General features: G+C 48.3%; 1 protein-coding gene across 1 annotated transcript; it reads left to right on the top strand.

Moving 5' to 3' along the window:
* Window positions 1-14864: 14864 nt before the first annotated feature.
* Window positions 14865-17374, top strand: LOC128938387 (PHD finger protein 7-like). The gene is made up of 10 exons (XM_054278569.1): window positions 14865-14907; window positions 15232-15323; window positions 15409-15510; window positions 15798-15922; window positions 15999-16161; window positions 16254-16360; window positions 16575-16688; window positions 16835-16953; window positions 17110-17155; window positions 17260-17374. Exons 1-10 carry the CDS (start codon window positions 14865-14867, stop codon window positions 17372-17374), a joined length of 1026 nt encoding a protein of 341 aa, XP_054134544.1.
* Window positions 17375-19108: the final 1734 nt, after the last annotated feature.

Raw genomic sequence — 19108 nt, 5'->3', positions numbered from 1 at the left:
AGATCACCCTGAGAATGTTTCTGTGGGACTCTAAGGGAGACATATTTTCTGAGTACCCTGTAAACAAGAAAAGCTAGGATATATTACAGGACATACCCACTTTTTCTACATATTCAAATAGGATTTTTAATAAAAACCATTCAGTTAAAAAAGAAGGAAGAAAACCAAGGTAATTTTACTCAGTTATATTTACTGTCGATTTAGACAAAAAAAAAAGTCACGGGTGCTGCAAAGAAAAAAAAAGTGAACCATAAACGCCTACAGTAGAATTTTAAAACAAGTGCTTGGATAAAAGAATCTCATGGAATGTGAAGTAGAAAAAAAGAACCAGTACCAGACCTGCCTATTTTCTCACCATTGTACAAGAAAATCCTAAAAGCAGTATAAAGTCACTGCATAAAACCGGTCATGGGATGTAACCAAGAACAATTTAGGCATTTGCTAATCTAGACAGAAACCTTTTCTGGATGCTAGTGTCAAATCACAAGTCTTGTCTTTCAGAAGCTCGACAATGTTGGAAAGCATTTTCCATGGGGCTCCGGAGGGCAGGGGCGTAAGGGGGTGAGTTTGCAGATCGCACCTGTGCCATCCGAAGGATACAGCCCGCCTGCTGCCTGCGCTGGGCATTCTTCTGGCCATCTCTGGGTTTACCGGTCAGCGCCGCTCCATCCGTTTTCATGGAAGAAAGAGCCACGAGCACTAAGGCAGCCAGCAGCCCTGTCATTCCGGCGATATTGCAGCACTCTCTGCTCGCAACGCCCAACACGCGGCGGAGCCACCTCCGCCCGCAGCACCGGCAGCAGCCCGAGGGAGACGGCTGCAGCTCGGGGGCTGCTGCGCCTCTGCCAGCCTGAGGGCAGCCGCCCCACCGGGACCGCGGGAACGCCTGGCGCTGCTTGCCCGGGGCGGCTCCTGCAGCTCCCGGCCCGCGGCAGCAAAGCACCGCCTCGCCCTCCACCATCGGCAGGCGGCAGCGCCCCCGCCCCCGGCACCGCTGAGTGAGGCCGAGGAACTCGGCGGACGCCCTTTCCGCGATGCTCAGCGCCGTGCGGGCGGCCAGACGGAGGCTTCGCCCCTCCAGCTACGCTGCCGCGGCGCCGTCCTGCGCGGGAGCTGCCAGCGCACAGCCCCGCGCGGCCGCCTGGCATGCCAGCCACTCATGTGCCGCGTCAGCTGTTGCGTCACACGCCGCGCCGGCAGCAGGGCCTGCCGGGAGTTGTAGTCTCGGGCTGACAGCCACGGCTCCGTCCCACGCCATCGGGAGCTGCAGTCCCTCCCGGGCATCAAACGGGACCTTCACCCCTGGGCGGGGAAGGACCTGAGGCAGCACCGCTCCTCCCGAATGCCCTCTCTTTTTCCCTCCAACTCTTTTTTCTTTTTTTACTCTGTTTTCACCCCTTCCCTTCCCTCTTGCTCTCCTGCTTCTTTTCCTTTTCCTTTTCCTTTTCCTTTTCCTTTTCCTTTTCCTTTTCCTTTTCCTTTTCCTTTTCCTTTCCCTTTCCCTTTCCTTCCCTTTCCCTCTCCTCTCCTTTCTCCTCTCCTTTCTCCTTTCCTTTCTCCTGTCCTTTCTCCTTTCCTTTCTCCTTTCCTTTCCTTTCCTTTCCTTTCCTTTCCTTTCCTTTCCTCTCCTTTCCTTTCCTTTCCTTTCCTTTCCTTTCCTTCCCTTCCCTTCCCTTCCCTTCCCTTCCCTTCCCTTCCCTTCCCTTCCTGGAACCTTCCCTTCCCTTCCCGGAACCTTCCCTTCCCAGAACATTATCTTCCCTTCCCTTCCCTTCCCTTCCCTTCCCTTCCCTTCCCTTTCCTTTCCCTGTTCCTTTCCCTGTTCCTTTTCCTTTCCTTTCCCTTTTCCTTTCCTTTTCTTCTATTTCTGATCTTGGTTTTCCTTTCTAGCTTTAGAATAAAAAATCAGCAGTAGAAACTTTCAGGCTACCTGGGAGTAAAAAAAACCTCCAAAATGAAAATTATTTAAAGAAAACTATTTATTCCCTGGGAGCCTGAAATTTTTTAATGCTGCACGTGACATAGAGCTTTTATTCCTTCTTATAGATAGTTGATATTTTATACTTTCTTTATACAGCGCCCCCTGCTGTCTGCCCCGGCGCACTGCAGGCAGAGCGCTGCGGCGTCGTTCGGTTTTGTTTAATTAAACTCGGCTGAATTCAGCTTGGTTCGGCTCTTGGTCTAAACTCGTTTCAGTTCAGCTCTTGGGCTGAACTCAGCACGGTTCGGCTAAACTCGGTCATATTCGGCACATGGTCTAAACGCGGCCAATGTCGGCTACACTCGGCTATCGGTTACAGTTGGCTATCATCTGCTGTTGGTGTAAACTCAGCTGTTTTCGGCTACACTCAGCTGTTTTCGGCTACACTCGGCTCTTCGGGTAAACTCGGCTGTTTTTGGCTACACTCGCCTCTTCGGCTCAAGTCGGCTCTTTTCGGCCACCCTCGGCTCTTCGGCTCTTCGGAACAATTCGGCCCGGGTCGGCTCCCTGAGGGCGGGAAAGCCGGCGATAAGAGGACCCCGGCACAGAGAGGCGTTTACCCAGATGCCTGTCACAAACCCGCAAAAATACGCCTGCCCGCGGCGCCGCTGAGCCCACGGCATGTGTCGGATACACTTGAAACGCCACAGAAAAATCCATCGGGCCGCCATGACGTCGGTATTCCATGCAGGCAGTCCAGTTACACCCACCGTGGTCCTCCACTTCCCCGCCCTTTTCGCTGCCATGTTGAGAAGGTCAAGGAAAAGTCCGCGACAAGCCACTCCCAAGGTGGCGGCCTCTCTGTGCAGGGCTGCAGTACCGCGCTCTGCCCACAAGGCGGCAGCACTGCTGCCCGCCCCAGCCAGGGGCGCAGCGTGCCTCGGGGCTGCGGGCAGGGAAGGCGGCAAAAAAGAACAAGGGCGACCCCCGACAAAAACTGCTCTGAAATAAATGCCCCAAAACAACCGGGAAGAGGAAAAAAACTTCTGCCTGTAATTTAATAGGATAAAAAACAAAACAAAAGAAAAAAACCCCCAACAATTTCTCTTAAAAATATTTAAATATTTTAAAAAATATTTTTTCATATTAATATTCACATTTCTGTTTATAATGTATATTGATGTATACTGTCCATTTATCCATTTCATTTTATAAATACATTTATATTCTATATTGCATATATCCCTAAAACTTAAATTTATTTGTATATTTTTACACATATTTTTGCATAGTAAGTAATATTTCGGTTAGGATTTTTACTTCTGTAACACATACAGTATTCAAAATAAAACCCCTGCCTCTACCCATACATGCCAAATAAAAACCCCTTTCATTTCAAGCGTATTTAAATTAAAAAAAAAAATAATTTCGAATTTATATCCACATTTACATTTAAAATGTATACTGATCTATGTTCAATTTTACATTTATATTTTCTGATTTATTTATAAATTTATATTCTATGTTACATCTGTTCCTATTATTTATATTTTATTCAAATATTTTTATTCATATCTTTAAATATTTATTATATATTTATTTGTGTTAGGATTTTTACTTCTGTAACACTTACAGTATTTAAAAGAAAACCCCTGCCCCAACCCACGTTAAAGCCAAAAAGAACCCCTTTCTTCTCAACTGTATTTAAATATTTTTTAAAAATTCTATTTTTCAGGTTCATATTCACATTTACATTTAACATGTATACTTATGTATACTGTTATTTGTATTCTCCATCACATCTCTTCCTATTATCTGTACTTACTTATATTTTGTGTTTATATATACATTTATATCTTGATTATATATCTCAATATTTAGAAATATATAACAATAATATCTACATTCATATTATTTAAAATAAAAACCCTGCCTCTAACCCAAATAGAATAAAAAAAAAACCCAACCCTTTCTTTTAAACAATATTTCAATAGGTTTTATCCTTATGTCTGATTTTTATATTCATATTTGTATTTATAATGTATATTAATGTATATTGCTTACTTACACATTTATCTTTATCAATGTCAATTGATAAATAAATTTATATTCTATATTACATCTGATGCGAGTAGTTAATTATATATTTTTATATTTTTTATACATATTTTTACATATTGATTATATATTTCTGCGTCAAGATTTTTACTTCTGTAACACTTATTTAAAATAAAACCCCTGCCTCTACTTAACTAAAAGCCAAAAAACTCCCTTTCTTTTAAACTATATTTACATATTTTTATATTTATATTCCCATTTATAATTTATATTGCTGTATAATGTTATTTATATTCTATAATACAACTCTTCATATTACTTACATATATTCATATTTAAGTTTATATTCATAGTTTAGCAATTTCTATTTATATATTTATTCTATATTTCTATCTTAAGATTCACATTTCTATAATACTTATATTATTTAAACTAAAACTCCTGCCTCTAACCAAATAAAAACCAAGGACACTCCTTTATTTAAACCATATTTAAAATTTAAGAATTAATTTTATTTTTCAAAATTATAATCATATTTATATTGATAATTTTTATTTATTATATTGATAGATATTATATATATTAGAGAGAATACCTTCTAATATAATAATAAATATATAATTTCTGTATTATATATTTCTTTTACTTATATTTTTTAATTTAAATATTTATAGATATTTGTATTTGCATATATATTTGTATCTGAATTTTCATTTTAATTCTATGTATATAATTTATTAAAAAAACCCAGTCTATAACCTAATAAAACCCCCCAATTTAACTATATTAAAATATTTCCATATTTACAATCTATATTTATGTATCTTTGTATATATATAATAGACTATCATTTATCTATATGATAATATGTTACAATTATATACCATATATTATAGTTTTATATATGTATCTGTTATCTATATTTATGTTTACCACTCAAATTTTATATTTATTTTAAATTTATATTTATTTCTATTTTCATCTATCTATTAAACCATATACAGTCATTAACCTGACACATCAGAACCACAACAATACTGTACCTTTGTCAGCACCGGCACGCAGCACATGCTCATCCCATCGCAGCACATCAAAACAAAAACTATTTCTATTACTAACAGAACAAACATCCCACAACACTGAACCCTAATAAAAACTCAAATAAACCTAACTGTAAATAAATTTTAAATCCCACTATAAAGTAGCTCAAAACCTCTGCACATTCTCATCATAAACTTCCTCCTAAACCAATATCTCAAAAACCCCAAAAAACTCAAATACACCTTGAAAATGACACAACTGCTAATAAAAACAAACACCGAGTAAAAATTAAATCAAACCAACTCACTAGACTCAAAACTGTACAACTGACCCAAAACATTACTAAAAGAAGTCCCCAAAGCTCTACCTTTATGCGAGTGCACAAATAATAACATATAATCGATAAAAGTTATTTGAAAAAATAAAAAAAAATTAAAACCATGAAAATAAAAAATCTAAACTATTAAAATACTAAAAAAAACCCCACTACCCAAATTAAAAAACATATTGCCTATAAAACCCCACCATATAAATGCCCCTGTACCAAAAAATAAAACTAAAAAAAACTATCAAACCAGAAAGAAATCAGAACTTAGGAACACTAAAACCATAACGTTCAAGAAGTCACACCATATCCCTTACCATACAACAACTACAAACAACATAAAACAATACAATGAATTCTTAAAAACCATCTTAAAACCACTGCATTGAAAAACCTTTCAAAAATTAAAAACTCCAACAGCCCAGCTGGCCCTACCAAAGCTGTATGTTTATACATACAGCAAACAAAACCAAAATCCCAGTAATACCTATCAGAAATCTATGAAATAAACCTATTGGAATTAATCCTACCTCAAATACAAACCAACCTATCCAGAAAGTTAGCTTCACTCAAAAAACAACTTACACAGAGTTAATAATACCAAGAAATAAAACAACACACCATATACCACCAATGAACATAATAGTGAAGAAAAAAAACCTACATTTTTTTATTTTGTTTTTTAAACGAAGTTCTTTTATTAGCTAGAACAAAAGATTTTGCCAGGACTGTAACAACAACTTCTTCTTTTTCTTCTTCTCCTTCTGAAATGTCCCTTCTCACTCCCAAATTCCTTTAAACTCCTGAGTTTACATCCAAGCAAAAAGCAAAATTTGTGCACTCGTGCATTCGATGCTCCTGTCAGATTCTCTGTTTCCCTCCACATTTTCTTACACTTTCAGTCTTCACGCTGTCCCGCCGTGATGAGTCTGACAGAAGAATTGGCACATGTTAACAGGGGATTTCCCTCCCTCCCTCCCTCCCTCTGGTTTCCTCAGCGCATTTCAATCCATCCCAGGCCTGCAACGATGCACCCTCACCCCAAAGCTCACAGCAAGTATGCAGCAGCTCAGGCTTACTTGGCTCCAGGGCTCTGTGCCTTAGATAGCTGAGGAAACTTCTGATGAGCCTCTGTTCCAATAAACTGGAATGCAAACTCACCTCCATCTCAGAGCCTCAGTGACCTCAGCCAGCCCCTTCCTCACTTCCCTGGGTCACAATGACTTCCAGGCACAAGGATGCAAAGCAGGTTTTTGTCTTTTCTCTTGAGTGCCAACAGGTCAAATATGTAGGCTTTGACATCACTAATTACCCTCTCTTTGAACTCTCCCAAGGACAGTTTTAAAGAAAAGACACAAGATTGCTAGTACATCCATATGGGATAAGGAGGAAAGCAGCAAGGATCCAAGGCCAGCAGTGTGGCCGGGCAGTGTCACGTCCCTGCCGCCCTGTGACAGGGCACAGAGCTGCAGGGCCCCAGAGCCTGCAGGCCTGGAGCTGCCACACGGATGGACCTGGTTCCCTTCCCGGGCGCCCAGAGGGGAACCTGAGGGCAGGTGTCCACCCCGAGGGTGCACCCAGAGCCCCGGGCAGGGATGGAGTCACTGGCTGCTCTCTGGGGACAAGACCCTCCCTGCAGGTGACACTGCCTTGTCCTCTCCCTGTGGGACAGGGACCTCCAGGGTCTATGACCAGCCTCCTTCCGTCAGCATCCAGGTGCTGTGTCAGAGCCAGAGGGGTCAAGGCTTTCCAGAACCATAGCATCCTTTAGGTTGCAAAAGCCTTCTAAGGTCATCGAGCCCAGCTGCTGCCCCAGCACTGCCAAGCCCCCACCCAAATCAGGTCCCTAAACACCACATCTTGCCATGCTTCAAATGTCTCCAGCAATGGGGACTGCCCTGGGCAGCCCGCTCCTATGCCTGACCACCCTTTCAGTGAAGAAATTGATCCTCAAAGCAAATCTAAGCCTTCCCTGCTGCAACTTGAGGCCATTTCCTTTTGCCATGCCACTTCTTACTGGGGAGATCTGGGTACTTAAACCTTACCTGCTCATTCCCTAGGAGGTCTCTGGCTTGGCTGGATGAGAGGAGAAACACTCCCAGCACAGGAACGGCAGCTCAGCAGGTCCCACACCGAGGCAGGGGAGCAGCTGTCCTCACCAGAGCTCGCATATCAGTTCTCAGAGATTGGCTCTGCTTTTCCTCCCGGGCAGATCTCTGCTCAGTGCTTCAGAATTGGCTGTTTGGAGCAGGGGGAAAAAACAGGTTAGCCAAGTTTTTTATCCAGACTTATTGGATGTCTTTGCCTGCTTTGCCTCTTCCTGACTTCCTCCTGCTAAGAAAACAGCTGCCTTTGGACTTCTAGGGGGAACTGTCACGTAATGCTTGAAAAGGAACTACAGAAAAGTGCCTCATTTTTAAAGACTCAGCCAAGAAGACAGATAACTGCAGCTTCTCCATCCCCACTGCCTGCAGAGCTGGCAGGCACCAGGCCAGCTCTTGTCATTCATCCTTCAAGCTGTTCCCAAATCTGCTGGAAGAACTGAAGGCTGCTTTGGCGTTCCATTGCTCTGCTTCTCCCAAAAATGATCTTTCAGTGCTGTTACCCCTCCTTGGGAAGGGCCTTTCTGTCTTACACACTCGGGTACACAAGGCTACACGAAGCTGCAGCAGCCTCTGCTCCAGGTGAGAAGGGCTTTCTTCCTCCTCTGGCACCTGGCTGGCACAGGTTGCTCACAGATGCTGGGGCTGCCCCATCCCTGGAAGTGTTCAAGGCCCACTGGTGCTCTGGGATGAGGCTCAGAGCAACCTGGTCCATGGAACCATGTCCCTGCCCATGGCAGCAGGCTTGGAATGAAGTGATCTTTAGAGCCCCTTCCAACCTGAATTATTCCATGATTCTATGAACTCAAAAAACTCAGGGAATAAATCTGTAAAGGTCACTAAATACATAAAAGCATATCCCCATCAGCAAATTATTGAATGAAAAGTATATCTACAAACAGGGAGAAGTATTCTATGTATTTGCTCTTGCTACCTTGCAGGTGTAATTTTAGCTATCGCTTCAAGTTTTAAAATATTTTCTTTTGAAATAATACGCAGTGTTCAAATTTTAGCATTTTTACACTATTGCAGAACTAAAAATTGCTGACAGTCAGGCCGTGTCATTCTTTATGGGGCAGAGCCATCATGACAGAATTTCTGGGACAGAAATTTTACAGGATGTCACTGCACAGACAGCACCAAATTCCATATCAGTTTGCAGTTCAGCTCCTCCACATCAGAAAGCTAAACTAGGACAAGTGAAGCCTCGGGATTCCCGAATGGCAAGGCACTAAGAGACACACCTTAATAATATCATCACAATTTCCACATCAGGTAAGGGCATGGGTGGCGCAGGGCGCGGATCCCTTCCTCTCCCATGCTAGAAGCCCTGCAGGCCACAGTAGATGCTCGGGGTCTGTGTATGGGAGTTTTGAAACCAAAGATGCTTAATTCTGCTAGTGAAGGCTAATGGAGGCTCTTTAAATAATAAACAGGTTTGTACAAGTGCAGGCAGTCTCTATCTCCACGCTGAGCCAGCTGCAGGCCAATGGCCACAGCCAACGGTGCCTTGGCTCTGGGCCGGCTCCTTGTCACACCTTCTCCACCAGGCAAAGCGGCACCAGTTCCCTGGGCTGACTGAAACAGTCCCTGGCACCCCTGGCCAGGCTTTATGCCCTCAACATCCCTTCTTCTGGAATCCCAAGGCACACTGTACGACAGCTTTTAGGCAGTGTGAGTGCACCTTAGGGACAGCACAGTCACGGGTCCTGCCATTCTCAGCTCTGCTCGGGGAGGGGTCACACCCCACGCACTCCTCCTTTGAGCAGGACGCTTTAAAGCCCTGTCAGCAGCAGCAGCAGCAGCAGCAGCAGCCAGGATTCCTAGACCCTTCCTGCCCTGGTGAGCACCAGCTCCTGGCCGTGCCATCCAACGGGCTGGGGCTGATCGGCCACCAGCCAAGGATTTCACTCCACGGCAATGGCACCTCGCAGATTAGACTGGGGCCCGATGACACGCAGCTGAGAATGCCCGTGGCCAACAGCAGCCTCTGTGGCTCCAGGCTGCTTGCAAGGCAGAAGGGATTGCCCTGTCCCACCATGCTATGTGCTCTTACCTGCTACAGAATGCAGAGACACAGAGTCTTGAAGAGGAGGAAAGGATTTTGAACACTCCTGCTAGGAAGAAAAGATATCTGAGGGAAAAGGAAATGATATCCAATGCCGCTGAAAATCCCATAGGAGTGGGCTGCAGAAATGCTTTTATGTGTGTGACAGTTTGAGAAAGAAATAAGTGCTGAGGCTGCAGGCTCTGATATCGACAGCGAGCTCCTGGATCCTCCAGGACAAAGCCACCTCTCCCTGCTGCTCCCGTGTTGGTCTGCCTGTGGAGCAGGGAGGGAAGGAGAGGCACACAGGTTAACACAGTGGCAGTGCACAAGCTGCCAGGTGTCACCCATCTGACCTGCACCAAAGAGGAAATCTTATTTTTCCAAACTTCCCATCAACAATTTCCCAAACAGACGAATACTCCCCTTGGAGGCTGCTGTGCCCTGTGCACTAGGGAGCCTGGCATGATGCCCTCCAGGTCATATCTTACATAAAGAGTTCTTTTTCTCCTGCACAAGGCTCTATATTCTACTTTGACAGATATAGAAATATCTATAGAAACTACAGATATTCACTAAGCGACCTTAAATCATAACAGCCAGGCCTCTGTATGACTTTGCTTAACTCCTGCTGAGCTCAGGCCATCTCCCCATTCCTCAGGCATCAGAAACCACTGAAATTCCCATGTTTTCCTGGGGGCTGCCTGCTTGCAGCTGCCCTCCTCTCACCAACAGGGCCACCTGCCAGGCTCCCCAGTGCACAGGGCACAGCAGCCTCAAAGGGGAGTATTCGTCTGTTTGAGAGGTGATTGAAAGCCTGGGGAAAAAAAAGCTGAGCGACACTGTGGCTCTGAAGGCGCAAGAATCATTACCCTGGAGATGTGCAGCTCACCTGGTTCATGCTGGACACGCTCTCTGGTCGCTTCACCTGAGTGTTCAGCTGGAGAGATCCATTTCCATGTGCTGGGCTGGGTCCATCTCCGTCCCTGCTGTGAGAAGGTGTTCGGGGGAATGCCACTGCCTGCTCAGCAGAGGCTTCACACACTCTGCCAGCAGCAAGGGCAGCCTTTGAGGCCACACCAGCCTGGCAGAGACTGAGTGAGCCATTCTGACAGTGTTAACAGCACCACTGATGAATCCTCATCCTGAACCCCAAATTTCACCAGAGCAGTTCTTCCCCAATTTTCTGCTAACAGCTGTACACTGCAGCTCCTCTGCTGTTTCCCAGCTGCAGATGTGTGCCAGCACAGGAATATCAGTGTATTTTTTTCCTCCACATCTGTCTGATAATGTTGCCTGTAATGCTGACATTTTCATGACTATTAAGTCATCCATGCTAAAAAGAAATAAACCCTCTACTTTGAAGCACTAAATTCTCTACTGTCATGAACAAAAATTCTGCCAATTTTTTTCTGTGAGAAAAAGGTTACCACTGTTGCTGCTGGGGTGCTGCTTGCATTATGGTAATTACGGGTCGTTGCTGTTAATAGTTGTGTTTGTATCAGTAAAAGCCCTAGCTGGGGCGAGTTACTGGCCCTTCTCTGAGACAGTGAAGGGTGGGGACATCCCGAACAGTGAGGAGAAGAGGCTTGAGGGGAGGGATATGCAAATTAACTCCAAGGACCAGCATGCCATGAGAAGCTACTGCTTCTAACTTGCTAAAAAAAGACCCCAAAAACAATGAGCCACCTAAGAGTTGAGAGATTGGAGTGATGTCTGGACGTCAGGAAAGGAGTGCTGAGCCTGCAGAGATGCTGAACACCTTCATAGTCCTTCTCACCCTGAGCAGGAGTCGTCCCGAAACCGGGAGCAGACAGAACGAGGCAGCGAACAGTAACAACAGAGGGTCACGATGCCCCAAAGGCTCCCACGAGGACTGGACCCCTCAGCTCTGCCTTCAGTGGACAAAGCTGCGCATATCCTCCTCCTCCTCCTCCTCCTCCTCCTCCTCCTCCTCCTCGCCCTGGGAGAGACGACGGGAAGCTGCAGACCTGTCCAAGCTGCCCAATCCTGAGCTGATCACTTATAATAAAGGCATTAAAAGGAGACAAAGTCTCCTCCCCTGTTTATTTCAGTGGACACAAAGGATGCAGAATTTAGGGACCGTAAGGACATCTGCTAGAACTGCCAAGATAAAGAAAACAGTCATAAAGCCAACTCAGCAAATATGCTGAGATGAGCACCAGCTGGGTGAAAAAGAGTGTGATGTTTGCAGGCAATGGGACTTTGGCACCCAAATTATCCTGGGCCTGGCCATGGGATGGTTCTGGTCACCAGAACTCAGGAAAAGACGGCGCAGTGCAAGTGCTGGGTGTTGTGCTTCATAGAACCCAGATGCAAAAGCTGGGAAGACTCTGCTGGATTCTTGTGTGGTCTCTACCCCTACTGTGAAAAATGCCAATCACTTGTTTTAAAATTTTAAAAGTTTAATAGTAATAAATTTGTTATAAAATTAGTAATGAAAATTAGAGAAAAAAGAATGTGGACAATTAGAGGTAGGACAAAAAATGACAATAAAAATGCACAGAATTAGAGATGTCTGGGTGCTCTGCTCTGCCTCAGAACACATTTTGCTAACAAAGGATTAACCCTTAAAAGTAATAGCCTGTTGCATATTCATATATCTCATACATGATGCCAAAATTCTTTTCAAACAATGGGTGTTTTCTTGTTCTTGTCAACCCCTCCCTCACCTTATAAATCAATTGTCTTGGTCCCTCAAAGTCTGGTTCTTCCGGATAAGGAGGCAATATTTCTTTTCTCAGAGTTTTGGTGTCTTGCTACTGTTATCTCTCCTTGAGCTATTTAGAAAAAGTATCTTACATCACAGAGTTTGTGTAGCCCAAAACTATATTCACCACACTACTTTAAAAGATTAGGGTAGCACTACAAAAAAAGGATTAATACAACATAACTTTCCAACATAACACATATAGTATTAATATTAATATTTGCGAAAAGCCAATCATATAATATGCATTTTTCACACCTTCTCTGCTCCTTCTTCTTCTCAAAATATATTGTAAGCCTGATAAAAAAACTAGTTAGAGCCATGCTCAGTGCCTTATTCTGAAAACTTACAGCTGACTTACAGGTTTAGTACCTTACATAGCAGGTTTGAGGCCCTGGAACTGGAGGGACAGACAAGTGATGAAGTGGGCCAAAGTCCTTCTGGAATAGACGGGCACCTAGGGCAAGTCAGACAACACCATGCATGGTGACCACCTCTGTTCCAAGGGAAGGCAGGGTGCTTGCAGGCCTTCCCAAAAGCATCTCAAGGGAAGGTTTCCATCTCCCCTGCCCTGTTTTCTTCACTTCAGCTGAATCTTTCTCTCACTGAAAGACAGGAAGCTCAGGCGTGTTGGGACAATACTGTGAGCATTGGCAGAGGTGAACAGTCAGGAATCCAGAGGCTTGTGCAACTCTCTTCCATAGAGTTGTACATTTCCTTGTTGTATATTTCCAATAAAGCAGAGCCTAAATGGCAAGTCAGCGACTGGGGAAATACAGCACTGAGACAATAAAGGTGTAACATGCCTTGTTTTGAGAGGGTCAAGTAAGACAACAAACATTCAAACAACAAATACTGAGAAGATGAAGAAGAAAAATGAATTTTTCTAAGGCTTTCTAATGTTTATTTTCTTCTCTGTGCCTTTTGAAGATTGCCTATATCCTATTTTCATTGTTTTCTTTTTTCCTGTCTTGAGAATGAATTTTGCATTCTGCATATTTTAAGTCAGACATAAGAAAAGTTCCATATTGTTTGGCAATCATGAAAAGGTAAGTTTACAGGTCATATTCATTACCTTTGATGACTGGATCAGACTCAATTTTAAATACCCTTGTATGTCATGCTCATATGCAAAGATGCTAGATTGATCTTGGAAGGGCATTAAACCACAAAACAAGTACTTCAAAACCTCTGGACGTGGCTGCCGTGGTGAGTTTCCTGAGGTGTCACAGCCCCAGCCCCGCTCCACGGCCAGTTTCCCTGAGGTGTCACAGCCCCAGCCCCGCTCCATGGCTGGTTTCCCTGAGGGCTGACAGCCCCAGTTCCACTCCATGGCCGATTTCCCTGAGGTGTCACAGCCCCTGCCCTGCTTCCCAGAGATCCCATTGATTGTTCTAGAAGCCATGGATCTGGATTTCCAGGAGCATGTTTGCAAAGACACGAAAGAGAAAAATTGTCAAGAATTGTTTGTGCTTCTCTTCCTGAGTTTTTTCCAATGTATTTTCTAGTAGGAAAGCATGGACCAAACTGGCAAAGTTCCTATAATGTAGGAAAAGCATCCTCCTGTATTTGACTTGAGTTGAGGACAGTTGCAAGCTCTCCTGTCAAATGTACGCAGAAAATTTTCAGTAAATTTTCTGTCTTTCCGCTGAGTCAGTATAAAAGATGACGTTTCTCAGAAGCTTAATACTAATTTTTCCATTTATATGAAATGTCAAAGTTGTTAGTTCATAGGATGACAGGATAACTGAGGTCTGGAGGCAGCTGTGGTGGTGTCCAGGTTTATCTCCTGTACCAATGGGGATCGGCAGCAGCATCAAATCAGGTTCATCTTAGTTTTCTGCAGACAGGTCTTGAGGAAAACATCAGTTCACCTAGAGCAGGGTTTGAATCCCTGCAGTGCAGTTGACTCCGCACGGGCTCTCTGGGCCACCGCCTGCCAGGGGCAGGAGCAGAGATTTCCCTTGGCCAGGGCCGGAGCCCTGGCATGGCAATGCCTGAACAGCACCTCCCTGCCTACAGTGCCACCCTGGATGGCTGCCCCAGGGCCTGGCATTTGACCCTGCACTTGCTGCAGGAGTCCCGGCCCTGCTTCCACCCTGAGCAAACGCTCGGACCCATCTCAGAAGCTCGGTGCCCGAGGGGGCCGCCACAAGTGGTTGCCAGGGACCTGGGGCCATGGCTGCCCCGATTTTGGGTACACGGTGCCGATGTCAGAGTGGCCATTGTGACCTGTGCGAGGAAGGCCACAAAAGGGAACGCGGGGCTCAAGCCGAGTGTCAGTGCGACCTGACAACGGGAGGAGAAGGTAGGGCAGGGACGTGGCTGCTCAGGGACCAGAAGGGCCCCACACCTTGGGGCTCTGGCCCTGTGCGGCAGGCTCACCTGCCTCTCCCTTCCCAGAATCACAGAATCAGCGGAGGAACAGCCAGAGGACACTGCGGTGTTCCTCAAGGCGACGACGGGAGGAGAAACAGACAGGAGCAGGGCTCACGCAGGGCTGAGCAGGGAGTAGAGCCTCGTGGCTCTGGGCCTGCTCTGCAAACTCCCCCCCCCTTCTCTCTCCCACAGACAGAGAGGAACAGCTCCTCGAAGTGACCACGTCAGTCGAGGAGATAGACTCAGCGTAGACAGCCGCCATGTCTGACAGCAAGCAGGAGGGCCCTGGTGCCAGGGAGCCAGGTGAGGGCAAAGCAGCCCTCTGACAGCCTGGCCCAGGGCCTCTTGTGGCAGCAGGCAGCATGGGGATCAGAGCAGAGGCAGGGGGAGGCAGGAGCTGCTCGGCCATGCCGGGGCCGGGAGCCTCCTTCCTGCCCAAGTGGGGCCCAGCTGGGCCAGGAGGCAGCTCCTGGGACAGCCGTGCCCACAATGGCCCCTGCTCTGCAAGGCCTCCAGCCCTGCCCATCAGCCAGGCAGGGACAGAGCAGCCTTGGGGCCGATGCTGCTGCAGGCTCAGAGCCCCGCAGAGCTGCTCATGCCCGGTGCCATTGGCTCTGTCCCCTGCAGCCTGCATGCTGTGTCGCCGTGCCGAGGCTGACCCGGACATGTGCGGTGCCAAACTGCAGAAGGGTGGGCTCTGTGCCCACGCGTTCTGCATGGTGAGTGGCTCCGGGCGCTCCCTCCACCTTTGCAATGGGCAGCTCCTGCCGCTCTCTCCTCATCAGCTTCTCCCCTTGGCTGCAGTTCTTCGCCACTCTACTATTTCATCCAGAGACGGACCGCGGGGGACTCATGGACTTTCTCCCTCGAGATCTCCTAATTGCAGTGCGGCGGGCGGCACAGAAGGTGAGAGCCTGACAAGAGCAGGGAGATTTGTGCCTGGCGAGGTTTGCCAGAGCTTAGCCCAGGCAGCAGGAAAGAAAGGCCGGCCCAACAGCCGGGACAAAGTCTGGCCCCCAGCAGCTCTGGCACAGAGGCCCTGGCACAGGAGCCTCCCTCCTCCAGCTGGCGGCTCTGTGGGCTGGGAGCCAGCAGCGGCCACGTCCTGCGCCTTGCCCGGAGCCCTGGGGCTGCCCGGGGAGGCCTCGAGGCTGCTGCTGCTGCTGCTGATGGGGCTGCTTGGCTCTTTCCAGATCTGCGGCATCTGCGGCCAGAGTGGGGCAACCATCATGTGCTGCATGGAGGACTGTGACAGATGGTTCCATCTGCCCTGTGCCAAGGAGGCTGGCTGTGTCAATCAATATATTACCCCGTTCAGGTACCGCCTCTCCCCTTCTGGTCATCACTGGTGAAAGATCCAGCATTTCTCACTTTGCCTATCCCTTTGCCCCCAGCTCCTTCTGCCCTGAGCACCGTCCAGAGCAGGAGGTGGAGGCGACTCCTGAGCCGGACACCGTTTGTCCCATCTGCATGGAGCCTGTGGAGGACAGAAAGACCTTCACAACCCTGGTGTGCCCAACGTGCAAAAGGGCCTGGTTCCACAGGGACTGCATCCAGGTAGGAGCCCTCCCCTCAGCCCCGGGGCACAGCAGGTGCTCAGCAGCAGCGGCAGCAGGGCCTCGCTCACCCTGCCTGTGTTTGCCCTGCAGGGACAGGCCTTGCGCGCTGGTCTTTTATGCTTCCAATGCCCCCTGTGCAGAGACAGTGAGGCATTTCTTGCCGAAATGTTCATCTTGGGGATCCGAATCCCCATCAGGTTGGTGTCCTTCTGCCTGGCCCACCAGCCAGGAGGGTGCAAGTGCTGTGCTGTGCCAGGCCCTTCCCCAGGAGCCCTGGCCCTGCCCTGTCCTGTGAGGCTGGGCTTCAGCTTCACACCCAACTTGGAAAAGCACTGGAGAAAGAGCTGGGACACCCTGGACCTCCGTGAGGGAGAGCAGCAGAAATTCATCATCTCTTCCTTTCTCCATCAGAGTGCCAACATGGGAGGACAACGATGCCTTCGCAGATCTAGACATGAGGCACAGCCAGTGCAACGCCAGGGATTGCCTTTACCCTGGAGGCAGGGAGGAGGCAGAGGAACAGGGGTAAGTTGGGAAGCTGCACCTGGGGCTCTGCAGGGAACCTGTGTCTCGGCAAGGGCTCAAAGCGGGAAGAACCAGAAGCGCTTGGCCGGACAACCACGTGCTGGTACACTTTGTTGTCAGTGCTATGAGCCTGTTTGCCTCCCCAGGCCCTGGGAATTGCTCCTGTGCTCCTCCTGTGCTGCTGAGGGCACTCACAGGCGCTGCTCTGGCCTGAGAAGCAGCACAGACATATGGGAGTGTGACACCTGTGCTGGGCTCGGAACATGTATGAGTCAAATTCCCCGGTGTCCCTGGGCTGGGGACAGTGCCCAGGCTGGGCTTGGCAGAGCACAGCATCCACTGCTGGAGGGCTGGGGGCACTGCTCTGGCCTGGCCTGGCCTGGGCCTGGGTGATCTTTGACATTCCTGCTTGCCCTTACAGCCTCCAGGGATGAGTCAGAGCTCAATGGCCCCAGGCCAGCCAGACAGTCAGGACTGCAATCTGCTCATGGCTTGTCAGAATCTGAGGCCATCAGCCCCAGCTCCCACACCCCTGTGCCATTGGTGCTGGTTTCCCCGCCTCCATCTCCAGAGACGGGCAGCCACAGCAGGCCCCAACATGCAGCATGGCAGCAGGCGCTGCCATCTTCCTCACTGGACACCAGCAGCATCAGCAGATCAAGGTCAACATGCAGCAGGTCCCCTGACCCTGAGGACAGGGTCTATTCCAGATGTGCTGGGCCTGGCCGCAGGCAAAGCCGCTCTCGCCGGCAAAGTCGCGCCCAGAGTCCACCTGTCCGCTCCAGGAGTCGCCATGACAGAAATAGTGGGACAAGGCCAAGGGCTGAAAGGCCCAGGCGAAGGGAGACACCATCACGGACATCCCCCAGACGCAGGTGCTCCTGCCAGCAAGGCTGGGCCCAGAGTCCACCTGTCCGCTCCAGGAGTCGCTGTGACAGGAGCAGTGGGACAGGGCCACGGGCTGAGAGGCCCAGGCGAAGGGAGACACCATCACGGACATCTCCCAGACGCAGGTGCTCCCGCCAGCAAGGCTGGGCCCAGAGTCCACCTGTCCGCTCCAGGAGTCGCTGTGACAGGAGCAGTGGGACAGGGCCACGGGCTGAGAGGCCCAGGCGAAGGGAGACACCATCACGGACATCTCCCAGGCGCAGGTGCTCCCGCCAGCAAGGCTGGGCCCAGAGTCCACCTGTCCGCTCCAGGAGTCGCTGTGACAGGAGCAGTGGGACAGGGCCAAGGGCTGAGAGGCCCAGGCGAAGGGAGACATGGTCAGGGCCATCCCCCAGACGCAGGTGCTCCCGTCAGCAAGGCTGGGCCCAGAGTCCACCTGTCCGGTCCAGGAGTCACCGTGGCAGCAGCAGCAGGACAAGGCCAAGGGCTGAGAGGCCCAGGCGAAGGGACACATCATCGGGGATGCCCCCCAGACGCAGGTGCTCCCGCCAGCAGCACTGGGCCTCGACTCAAAGTGTGCGGTCCAGGAGTTGCCAGGACAGGAGCAGGAGGACAGCAGCAAGTGCCGAGAGGCCCAGGCGTAGGGGGACATGGTCGGGGATATCCTGCAGGAGCAGCCACTCCCACCAGCGACGTCGGACCTCAACTGGGACCTCCAACAGCAGCATGTAGCACCGTCATCTTTTCTTTCTGGGCCATGTGTTCTTTGCCAGAAGTGAAGGTGAGAATGGTCGGTGCAGGGACCCTGAGATGTGCAGCTCTGTGAGCAAACCATATTAGCTCTTGGTGTTTCTACTGGCAGGAAGAAGTCTGTGCTAAATACCTTGATTTCTGTGTAACTGTGTATTCAGTGAAAAGTCACTTAAGGATGTGGCTAATTAAAAAGGACTCTTGCTCCTGCCTTTAGACTCCAACCTCAGATGTTTCCCCACTGCTTACCCTTGATAATGAACCACTCCTTAATGGGCTTGGATATGCTTAGGGAGACATTCAGAGCAAGGTGGCTCATAGGGAAGCTGCGTCTGAAAAGGACGTGTGCTGTGTTGCTATCCTTGAACAATCTCATTTCAGTAAAGCCAAAAAAAGAAGAAAGAGAGTGAGACACTGCCTCAAGAGTCTGAAGACAACTTTTACAATATTGCTGCGGATTTGAAAGAGGTCTTTCGAAGAACAAACCAGAATAGACGGTATATTTCCTCCGTCTATTCTGGTTTGTTCTTTGAAAGACCTTTAAAGAACAAAGCAGAATAGATTGAGGAAGTACACTGGCACAAAGAGGATGCACAGGACTCTGCCCCAGATGACCATCTGGGACCTTTGCCTGAGAACGACGCAGCTCAGGAGACGACTTCTTTCAAGTTTGCCGTCTTTGGAGGCACAGAGGAGTTGGGCATCAAAGAAGGTAACAGCAGAACCCTTCTAACAGTGCCGTTGCTAAGGAAGAGCTTCTGGCAGGCACTGTAGGGCAATAT

This window comes from Melozone crissalis, unplaced genomic scaffold (assembly GCF_028551555.1).
Source record: "Melozone crissalis strain CALT ecotype California unplaced genomic scaffold, PUWL_Pcris_2 ptg000026l_1, whole genome shotgun sequence".
Lineage (NCBI taxonomy): Eukaryota > Metazoa > Chordata > Aves > Passeriformes > Passerellidae > Melozone > Melozone crissalis.
The sequence above is the reverse complement of the archived record's forward strand: the minus strand, read 5'-3'. Positions and strand labels throughout refer to the sequence as shown.

Bases quoted from the DNA above. Each gene is read 5' to 3' on its own strand.
- LOC128938387 (XM_054278569.1), top strand. From the start codon at position 14,865: ATGTCTGACAGCAAGCAGGAGGGCCCTGGTGCCAGGGAGCCAG. The intron at 15,511-15,797 runs GTGAGAGCCTGA...GGCTCTTTCCAG, and splicing joins TGCGGCGGGCGGCACAGAAG to ATCTGCGGCATCTGCGGCCA. The intron at 15,923-15,998 runs GTACCGCCTCTC...CTTTGCCCCCAG, and splicing joins CAATATATTACCCCGTTCAG to CTCCTTCTGCCCTGAGCACC.